The sequence below is a fragment of the Pimephales promelas genome, chromosome 5 (genome assembly GCF_988280905.1).
Source record: "Pimephales promelas chromosome 5, fPimPro1.hap1.1, whole genome shotgun sequence".
NCBI lineage: Eukaryota > Metazoa > Chordata > Actinopteri > Cypriniformes > Leuciscidae > Pimephales > Pimephales promelas.
Window position 1 is genome coordinate 23,392,632 of NC_142773.1, and position 11,878 is coordinate 23,404,509.

Genomic DNA, 11,878 nt, shown 5'->3' on the forward strand with positions numbered 1-11,878 from the left:
AAAGAGGAACAGATAAATAGATGGAAAGCCTGTGTCCTACATCCCCTTTTCCCCAAAGGCGATTCCAGCCCTCTGGAGAGTTGCCTAAAAAATTCTCATTGCAGCCGAGCCAATCGCACTCGGCCCCGGAGGCTGCGATTCACACAACTTCAGAAACGCAGTTTCTCTGGAGAGGAAGAGTCTATTGGGGCGGAAGCAACAGGGAAGAGGGGGGGGGGGGGGGGGCTCAACCACCTGCCACAACCCCACGCAGGAAGGGCACGGGGAGGAGGTTCTCTCCGTCCGCTGAGGAGCAGACACGTATCTTGATGAGCGAAGAAGACAGCATGACACGGTCGATAGTGCTCATCGTGATGGAGGGGCTCTCAGGGGCCGGACTGGCAAAGTAAAAGGTCTTTCCATCAGAGAAACAAGACAAGAGAGAGTACAGCAGTATCTAACTAATAACATCGAGCTCATCCGCTAAAATACAGGCCCATCTGTCACTGTCTGCCCTTTCATGACCAGAATATACACACAAAATGATAGCTTTTAATGGATCTGAGTACAAACAGGCAGGTGAAAATGTATAGCCTACAGTGCTACTGCAACACACACTCTTATTACACAGGTTTTTTTTTTTATCTCACAAACTGAGTGATTACAGTCATGAAACACGCACACACACACACACACACACAAAATCCGTATCATGCTGTCAGCAAATATGCCTGCCAGCTTTTTTGTCCTCTTGTGCAGATTTAGATTATTAATCCTGCACTCTTAATAAAAGCTGAAATGTTCTATATATCAACCCTATGACAGCAGGTTAATGAAAACCTTCACGCTAATCCAGCTAAATGCTCATCCACACACCATGGTGCTTTTTGTACAAACACATTTACTGCAATGAAGTGCTTGTGTGTGTGTCATGAAGATTCATTTGGTATGTATAATGTAGTAAAAAGACTTAATTAAAACGAACAACATATCTCTTTGGCTATTTCTCCCACTGAGCATATTCTGTTTAAACTTATCTTCTAAAATAATTGTAGTGCAGTTTCTGATGTTAAGTAGCAATTTGTACTTGTTAAATTCCCCTAAGAGTCTAAGCTCTGCTGTGATCTTAATATTGCTGTGTTAGTTGTAATTGCAATATAAAATGTGGTCAAGTAGTTTTGGTTGGAGTAAAATTGAAATTTTATATTTCTCTTTTTTTTCCACTTCCCAAAAAAGGCAGGAAACGTTTTAGTGCTAATTAAACAGAATGAAGAGCAAGACATACACATTAGATGTGAGATGCTAGTATGTATGTGGATGTATGTTAAGTATGGATGGATAGATATGTTTAACATAAACAAAAGTATATGCTTAAAGTATGATTGTGTGTCATTTATTTTGTACAACAAAACATGCAAATCTCCTCAAGTTAACCATTTACTGAAAAGTGCTATTCTAAACACCCAAAGCAAATTCCAGAGGGAACTCAAGGCTCACAAACTGAACAGTTATTATCAATCTCTTGGAAATCTTTCAATTCCCTTTGGTGCCACTAGTGGTACAGAAATCACACTTCAGCTTTAAACCCTGAAATTGTTTCTCTCTGTTTCTGTTGCTGTGGTTAAGCCTTTGGTTGAGGAAAATGAGTTTATGGTAGGTCATAAAGCAGATTAGAATCCGGGCAAAACATGATATTAAAATGTCCAGCAACTCATCTCCCACAGTGAACCCATTCCCAAGAACCGTGTTCCTTTTCAACTGGGTTTAACACAAACACACCTTCTTCTGGCCACATCTGGCACAGGAAGATTACATGGAAATCAGGTCAGGGCACGAGCCAATACAGAGCAAAACAATGTATTTCATCAGTATTTCGGTCTTCTTTTCCAGTCGCATTTTTATTTATTTAAACAAGATCAACTTTATTGAGAAGAAAGTATATAAACATACAAAAAGTGCATATAATATATAAATTAAATAGAAAATATTATATTAAATATGATTATATTATGAATATCATATTATATAATTAATTATAATATAAAATACTATTAAATAACTCATCCATCCATTTTCCAAATCGCTTGTCCTATGTAGGGTTGTGGGAATGCAGGAGCCTATCCCAACATCTGGTCCGTAGGCTGGGAGACACCCTGAATGGCTGTTATTAAATAATATTAATATTGAATAATATTATGTATTATTACATAATTAAATAAATACATACCAATTGCACACACATAGATTAAGTATAAGACAAAATACATTTAGAATAATAGGCATATATTTAAATATTTCATGGTCCATAAGAGACTTTTTAATTTGTTACCCCGTAGTGGGGTGAGGTCGAGTCTAATAACTGGATGTTGAGACTTAACCGTGTGCCAAGTTTGTTTCTGTGCACCAGAGTGAGGTCCACACCCCTGCAGACAGTCACCACAGACCATCTGTCCACACATCCCCTCCTCCCAAACATACACATTCGGCCCAAGATCCCACACACAGACTTAGAGTACACGCTCCCATCTAAAAGTGCTTTCTCAGACGCTGCAGTATGCTGCAATAAACACAAAGCACACATACCTCCACAGAAATAAAAACCCGCTTTCTCTGCCAAGCACATGATCATCAAAGAAAAAAGATCTCCCTAATGAACGTTACAAAAAGCTCACAGTCCATAATGACACTCGGGCTGAGCTGTAGCACACTGTACTTAAACATAAGGCTCCCAGCAGTACACTACACACTCTGAGTGAGATAAACAGATGTACTGTATACTTCACACATTTACAAACTCCACAACCGCCTTGAAAGTGTTCACACACAATGGCCCTACCCAGTAAACAAAACCATATGAGCCACTTAGCATCATCAATATTTCACCTCAAAGTAATCTATTACTTATAGCCAGGTTGAATAGCCCTAGTCTACCAGCTCATGACATGTCTGTCAAGCATACAGTGACAGAAAATGGCAGCATCTTGTGTCATGATCATGGCTGGCTAAAGCTAGACTGCTCTGGGCTATGTTTAGAATGGCATACTAGTTGAATGGCAACATGCACAGTATATGCTGTATATTACTTGCATAGTCATTTTATGAAAATAGCATACAAGTACATTATATGCAAAGATAAACATTTCAAATAGTATAATGCAACCATACTTTGTTAATTTGCATGTTTATTGTCTGAAATGAATGCTAATGCTAAAGGGCTAGTTCACCCAAAAAAATAAATTTGTCATCATTTATTCACTGCTGTTATAAAGAACATATGAGGCAGAATGACAGCCTTAGTCGGCATTTAATTTCATTGTAAGGGGAAAACGCTTTGAAAGTAAACATTTCTACACTGTAAAAAAATATATACAGTATGTATATTTTCAAGATTTGTTATCACAACATTTTTTTCTTTTGTCAAATCAACTTAAATAATTTATTTATTTGAGATAACTTATTATTTTGTTTTTCCGATGATTAAATCAATCTCCTTCATTGTATTAACTCACTTTTTCCAGTTTTTCAAATTTTAAGGCAGCCAGGTTACTTAATTTTTTAAGTTAAACCAACATTTTTTTTTTTTTCAGAAGTAAATTCAGACAGGTTAGGAACAACAAGAGAATGAGTTAACGAGGTTAATAACATGTATTAAATTGATACATGTTATTATCAATTTAATATATGTAATACATTATTACTCTCTCTCACTCTCTCTCTCTCTCTCTCTCTCTCTCTCTCTCTCTCTCTCTCTCTCTCTCTCTCTCTCTTTATATATATATATATATATATATATATATATATGTTCTGTCTGAATTATTGTGGATACTGTGGCCCAGTAGGCATTGAACCTCCATTTCCAGTGTATAAACAACAGATGTGGTAGATCTTCTGCACAGAACACTGCAATATTCCAAGTTTCGTTTCATTTTAAGCCTTCAATTCAATGTGGCCAACAGAAAAATGTAACAGTTCACACCGTATTTAGGCAGCAAATTGATTTCAAGTTGAGTTTTTTCTCATAGGTGACAAAGGTGAACAGAGAGGTAAGAGCATACTGATGCCTCTCATGCTGGAACTCACTCATGCTGGAAAATGAAGCAGCCACACGTGACACAATTCCCATTGCCTAATGGTTGAGTGGATGACGGAATGCGTCCTTAGCCTGCGTAAGGACGTTACTGACCATGTGTCAGCTATTTTAGGAAAGAGAATGTCTTATTAAAGCCATTCTTCCACCCGCTGTCACAAGCACTTAAAGTCTCAGAGCTAACTGAGGCTAGACTCGGGGCAGTGTACGTGGTTGTACAGTACGTTTGTGAGCATGTGCCTGTTTGAATGAATGCCCGTGCGTAATCCAAACTCTAATTGGGCTGATGTGTCAGGTGTAGATTGGGTGAACTTGGTGAATCTGCTACAGAACCAAAATAGACCTGCATCCTCTGCAGCTACTAGTGATGCAGCACTGTGTGAAAATGAGTTCATTCACTCTCTCTCTCTCTTATTTCTCTCCCCAATTCTCCATGGTTCAGTGAATGCAGTAAGTTGACAGTGAGGCTGCCTTGAGTCCACAGAACAGACTGCAACGTTAGAGTAAACTTACTGCACCCTCTTCACTACATGCAAATATGCTGACCCTGTTTCACAATAAAGAAAGTGCTAACCTTAAAAACATTGTGAGAAATTTGATAAACTTTTAACACATCCTTTTGCTGCTGCCTGGATTAAACATAACCACAAAAGTCAAACAATCATTGAATGAGCAGCTCCTGCATCCAAAAGAGTGTGCGGAACAACAAACAAATAAGCACTAACTCAATTTGAAGCAATTTGTGTCATGTTTTGCCTGCATTCTGCTGCAAATATAGTTACTCTTAAGCGAACCACAGCACATTCTCACATTTCAGTTTGATTTTAGAGGTCAATTTGAGTGTTCACATTTAAGCGAAAATGTTTTCGTCCCTCTTGGAGACAACTATGTAAATACAGCTACAAATACAGTAGCCTACTTTTATTCACATATTCATTCATTTCATCACACATCATTTGTGGTAAACAGCAGCTCAAGCTTGTTCGATTGATAACCATCAAGTGGTGTGTAGACTGTCAATGGATGGTTAGAAAGTCTCAAATTTGTAATCTTCGTTTGTTCCGAAGATGAACGAAAATCGAATGGGTTTGGAACGACATGAAGGTGATTAATTAATTTCATTTTTGGGTGAACTAATCCTTTAAAGGTCCTTGCACACTGAGTCCGAAATTCTCCTCCGAAATTTTCAAAAAGTTAATAAATAAATACGACCTCACGTGATGTCAATCATATTTGTACACTGACTCCGAAATTTTTGCCCAACATCCGTTGTGCAAAAATTCAGATCAGGTTCGATTTTTTTAGCGTTTTTAGCATCTAGCAAGCATTTTGAAAGATGCTTTGACAGTTTAGAGCCACAGAATAATGAATCCGAAAAATTCATACGAAATTTGTAGACTCAGTGTGCAAGGACCTTAAGGCATTAAGGCAACTAATGAACAAAAAATCTTGTGATTAACAACTTAATATTCTAACAGGGCTAATTTCACCAAATTATAGTCATGATTTCTGGTTTTCAGGTTTAAACGAAATCAAAATCTTTCAAAGTACTGTATGGGAGTCATTGTAGTAGACTACAGACAAAACAGAACACCACTAATTCACTTTGAAGCATGCAGTGCATTGCAGACTATATTTTTCTTTAATTAAATCACAGCCTTTTATGGTTTATCATGCAAGTAAATATCGATTTTGATTGGATCAATTGTGCAGCTCTAACCAATTCTCCAATAAACCTTGAAATAAACGACAAAGTAACTGTTTACTGACAGACTGTTTACTGAGCATTCTTTGTGAGGCTTCAATCCATAAGCTACAGATTGAAATCAGTGAACCGTAAAGCTATAAGGGCAGCACACTAAATCAATGCATCTGTAAAATTAAAATTAATCACTGCACAGTTTATCGGAGATCCTTTTGTTTGCTATAGCCACCGGTAGCCATGGCAACCGGGGAACGGGTACAGAATGCAATGCAGTGGGTGAGGTCAGAGGTCACATGATGCGATGTGCCACCGAGGAAGGGAGCCGGATGGTTAGACGGTGAGAAAGAGGGATGCTTTGAACGAGAAAAACGGCAAGATGGAGAAAGAGAAATGATGAAATGGGGGGAGTCTGGAGTTTTTCCAGCCACTGCTCTCTCCCACTTTGCCCTGGAATAAATCCAAAACTCACAGTCATTCTGTGATAGCAGTATCACTACTGACATTCATGCTTGTAACAAACAGCATCTGATTTAGGAGAGATCTGATGACACATAAACATCATTTAAAAAAGGTCACGTCGTCAATTTCGCCCAGGGATTTGAATAAATTTGAATATTCAACATGGCAACAAAGGCAACCTAAGATCCCTGTTGTGTGTCAAACATCTATATGCACAACTATATGATATCACATAACATTCACAGGCGTTTGAATAATTTCTAGTGACACAGAAAAGACACTCACACGAAATAAGAACATCTGTGTTTTATAGGCAAAATTATCATCATATTTCAGAGTATAAACAGAGAAATGGTGGCTGATACACCCACACTACATGCTTTAGCCTGTCATGCGAGCGGGTGTGAAGGAAATACATACATCACACATAAAATTAAACAGCAAGAGTCGGATTTCAACTGGTATTTAGGACTCTGTGAATGTCCTATGTTTTAAGCGATGGTCAAACGGGTTGTATTAGTAGAGAGTAATCAATCCCAGACGAAGATGAATGTAAATAATTCAATCACGCAGATGTTTCGGATGAGATGGCACTGCTCACAAGGGTCAGCATCAAAGACGAGAGTCTAAACAAGCCACCCCATAATAGTCCCAAATGTTTTTTATATAAACACACTACATCATAACATTGTGAATTAATTATTGGGTTTGACCATGTCAGAAAATCCCTAAAGCCAGTTAAAGTGGAATGGCTTCCCAAATGATTGGATGGGAGGGTTTGGGGTTTTTTAAAGGTTTGGAAAAAAATGACAGAAAGTCACTTTTGATCATTGTAATGCATCCCTGCTGAATAAATGAATACATTCTTATTGCCCCCAAAAGTTTGAATGGTATTGTACAGATTTGCCACAGTATACTTTTAGTACTGTACATCTTTGTCATATTAATGACATGAAAACATACAAATCTGCAATCCACTGATGCAAAAGCAGGAATCATGACAGGAGAGCTTAATAATACACAGTGTATTGATCCATTAGATCATTTTAGATTACTGCCAAACAATGGGCTTTCACAGTGTAAAAGGTCATAATTCACTGTGAAATAACAAGGAAACCTGGATCTGGCTGATTTTATAGAGGGTACACATAAAATGCTTGTAAATGGATCTTTAAACCCCACAGTTACACTCAGCAGAAATGGAACAAATTATGGGAAACTGAAAACAATTTACCCTGAAGTGAAAGGAAACAGAAATGACAAACAACAGACAAACCTTGGCTAGAGGGTCAAGAGCTGATTTCTCTCATCTTTCTCTGCATCCCGTCTTTTTATGTCTCTGTGTTAACCTCTCTATCCTTTGCTCTCTGTTTTCTTAACCACTTAAAGAGTGTGTCTGCTCAATCAATACATTTATAATTGTTTACTGTCCATGTATGCAATGCAATTAAACCGGTGTTAGACTGTCTGTTTAGTAAGACTTAGTTATTAGTGTTAACTAATAGAAATTAGCGCTAACACTAAATTAGATTTCTAGCGGTTCAATTCATCCTGTCCGTGCACAGTGTTTTAAAGGGATAATTCACTCATCCACACATTATTACAAAACTATACTATTTTCTTTCATCTGTGAGACATAAAATAAGTTTATATATATATATATATATATATATATATATATATATATATATATATATATATATAAAATATGTCTGGTTTTTGTCAATAGTAACCATAAATGTTTGGTACCAATATTCTTCAAAGTATTTTCTTTTGTGTTCTGCAGAAGAAAGTAATGCTGGTTTGAAATGACTTATTATAAATTTTCATTTTTGGATGAACTATCCCTTTAAGTGCTGTAGGTAACAAAATATTGAATGAGGCTAAATGCTACTCAGTTATGTATTGGGTGTTTACGTTTCGTTAAGTAAATATAAATTAAATTATTATGTATTAATTATATAATTAAGTCTCAATTAGCACCATAGTTCAGTAGATGCGTTTAAGACCATTTCATTACAAATGGAAAAAGGGGGCAGAGTCAGACATAAATTCATAAAATATGAAGAAAAAAAAATAGATCATAAAATGATGTGCAATCTGTAGCTTGGCAAACTACAGTTTCAAAGTAGCTTCCCTTAACACTGCAGTGAAAATATACAACTAAGAACTAATATATAGAAGTTCATAATTAATGTGAATAATGGTTAATATAATTAATTCTAATGTGAAGGTCATTGTAACCCACCATTGACTCAAGCATTACCAAATCCTTCAGAAGGAATTATACATTATTTAGATGTATTTACATTATTACAAGTGAAAAACATGATAACTCTATAGTAATGATTGAAGTCATTGTGCGCTTTGAGGTTTTTGAATACGTTTTTGAAAAGTAATGTATCAAGTGTTAATACATTCTTCTAATTATTTGGATCAGTACATATTCTAAAGTATGGTATATACCCACTATAATGACTCAAATATTACCAAATCCTTTAGAAGGAATTACTAATTATTTGAATTCATAAAATATGAAGAAAAAAAAATAGACCATAAACGATGTGCAATCTGTAGCTTGGTAGCTTCCCTTAACACTGCAGTGAAGATATAAGAAGACTATATTCACATTTTCTAAAGCAAATACCAGTGCACAAAAGGATGCAAAAGAATCATGTTAGGTAAGCTTAGGATTTGGGACTTTTCAGTTCAGTGAAAAATGACATGTTGCATCAGTCACATTGCTGTTGTCATGACAATAAGTATGAGTCTTGTTTTCTGTCAGATGAATCAACATCTATACATTTTATGTAACACAGGGATGGCAAGAACAATCACAATTCAACATGCATATATTAGAATGACGTCACCGCTACTCGTTACAATTGGAATGCTGAACATTCTTTCAATGCATTTCAGAGGGAAAAGGCTGTGATCTTAAATGTATTAAAAGTAAGCTGAAATTATCTTTGAAATAAACCAAGAATGAAGATAAGCTGTTCGATCGTAGTTAATTCAAAATATTTCAAGAATAATAATACACTCCCACCTTGCAAGCACCAAAACTAATTTTGAAAGCCACTAAATAACAGACAAATAAAGAAACTGATTTTATGCATTTGGGAGGGTTTTTGACTCACCTGTTTCCAACTGTCAAATACTAAAATTGAGCTGTCCTCATCATCCACAGTCACTCGCCGCTGGTAACCCTCGTCTATAACACACACAGATACATCTTTAAAAAACCGACACTCGAGGATAAAATAAAATCAATTAGCATCTCATTTTATTTCTGCAGTTGAGCAGAAACTGGCAGTTTCATGGGAACAAATGTATAATATTATATCTGTAGAAAGAACACAAAAGAAGTTTTGAAATTGCAGTGAATTCTGAAATGAAATTCAAAATTGGACTCGAGACGTTGTGTAACAATAATTTAGCTGGTGCAGAATCGATGCACAAGAACACTCAAGTCAGGTAAAAAAAAAAAAGAAACAGACACACACTGTCTGTGAGTCTGATTGGCTCTTTATCCTCTAATAAATGGCATGCTCTGCTTGTGTAGAAAAGGTCTGTGCAGAGGCAGCACTCTTGCTGGTTCTTTCCCACCTCATTAAGACACAAGATGATGAAAGACCTGAAATAAGATGGATGCCTTTACGGCCCCCACTCCGCTTTTTCCAATCAAATCCTGAGAACCTTACACTAGTGATCTCAGGTGTCTGTGAGGTGATAAGTGTGTTTCTTTCATCCAAAGCAAATCTAAAAATAGTACAGTCCTTGGCATCCTGACGCTTGATGCTGAGCACAAGAAAGCTGTATGAATATAATATTTACCGGTTGCTTGGGTTTCAGAGTCTATAGAGAGAGATCTGTCTGACAGTCCAGCAAGACAAAGTGCCAGAGAGGATTTGCCCACTCCGTTTTGGCCCAGTAGGACTATCCGAAGGGGTCCGTGGTACTTCTGCTGCGGCGGTTTTAGGGAAGGAGAATCTTGGATATTGGTGACGCTGATTTGTGGAGTCGCAGACTCATTGAGCCCAGGCGTCCAATCGTAATCCTCGGAAACAGCCTCCTCTCTCTTCAGCTGATGCTTGATTGGCAGGGGGGTGCTGCCCCTGCGGAGCTGGGGTGCAGCCGAAAGAGTTAAGCCATAACCCTGTGAAATCATCAGATGAGATCAACATGAGACTCGTCATCCAATCAAACTGAACAGAACAATGTCAGTCCATTAGATATCAAAATCAATAATGTATCAAAACACTTCAAATGCAAGAGGGAGGATTGTGATCCTCTGGGATTTAAGTTGCCCAGTGCACATTATATGAAAGTGGGTCAAAACAATGTGCAGTGTGTCCATTCACATAAACAAGCATCACTTGCTTAGAAAGAGTGGCATAGACATCCCATAGACAACGTGTAAAATAATGAGGGCTTTGTCCATCTATCTCTATCAAGCAAAATCACCAAGAGAGCTCTTAAACTGTATACTGTGTCTGCTTGTGAGGGCAACTGGCATCAATATTAATATGGCAATTAATCTAGCCGCAGCACTGCAGGTGTGCCGGGGACCTTGTACGCCTGATCCGGTGTCAGACATGCAATACACACATAGACAGCCAATTATACTAATTGAAAGGAGATAATTAATTAATCATAGACTTTATTGTGAATCAGACAGTGAAACAATATGATCTATAATGCTTGGGGTGAAGTAGCCCAAGGCCAGCTCTTAAGTAACAGTTACTTTGAAAAACAACATAATTTTGAATATTATATCATCATGAATATTGAAGTAGTATGCAAATCATTAGGATCATGGACAATTAGCCGACCATACAATGAAGACTTACACATTTTATTAAGTTACGGTGATTATCAAGATCACCATAGATATTTTTTGACTGTTTATATATCATTACAAAGACAATAAACTGAAAAAATACGTCTGCCTGAGTATAGGAATGTTTTTCAAAACACAATCCCTCCTACATAACCAAAGTCAACCTAGACTGCAGAAGAAGAGAGGGTGTGTAGGCTACACACCGGCGTACATCCCAAACCTGTGAAGGATACAACCCCCACACACTTAATCCACAAACATCACACACGCGCACGGGAAAGCGTTTTACCTGGTCCGTCATCGTTCTTCAGTTCATCCGCTCTCAGTGAGACACTCAGCCGTCCATGTCATGTCATTGAGCGTAAAAACTGCACAGGCGTCGGTGGGGATCGTTTCATTACACTCGACTCATATGCTATCACATGGCTGTAGTCTGGAAAAAAATAAACGCTTCCAATATGTCTCTAACCGCACAAAAATGCACCTTTTGACTTAATAGTAAACATTTAATCGCTTCTCTGCGACCGGCTTCGCTGCGTAACTGCCGTATTACTGACTGTACACCTGTCTCTATTGTGGCTTTTCATATGAGAGCGTGTAGCCCCGCCCCCGCACCTCGTAGACACGCCTCTTCATTCCAGTCGTTACCTGAATGCACCCAATCTTTCTGGATCTCTCTCTCTCTAAACCAGGTCAATCTGATGGCATGGTAAATAAATATCTAAAGATTGATATTCTGTTAATCACTATTTTTAGTCTGCTCTGCAAATTATTGGACTCCTGGTTTGTGGTTTTGTGAGTGTCT

At 37.5% G+C, this 11,878-nt stretch overlaps 1 protein-coding gene across 2 annotated transcripts in view; it reads right to left on the bottom strand.

Annotated features, from left to right (window-relative positions):
* The window catches only part of rem2 (RAS (RAD and GEM)-like GTP binding 2), a 21,061-nt gene extending 9,455 nt beyond the window's left edge, over positions 1–11,606 (bottom strand). Inside the window, exons 1-3 of one of the 2 annotated variants that reach the window (XM_039654572.2) lie at positions 11,363–11,606; positions 10,068–10,389; positions 9,371–9,444 (exon numbers count right to left, since the gene is read on the bottom strand). In XM_039654572.2, the coding sequence (XP_039510506.1) occupies positions 9,371–9,444; positions 10,068–10,389; positions 11,363–11,374 (408 nt within the window). In that variant the 5' untranslated portion in view covers positions 11,375–11,606. Of the gene's footprint in view, positions 1–9,370; positions 9,445–10,067; positions 10,402–11,362 lie in introns of those variants that run through there. The other variant, XM_089131142.1, reaches the window with a different exon arrangement.
* Between the last annotated feature and the right edge of the window lie 272 nt (positions 11,607–11,878).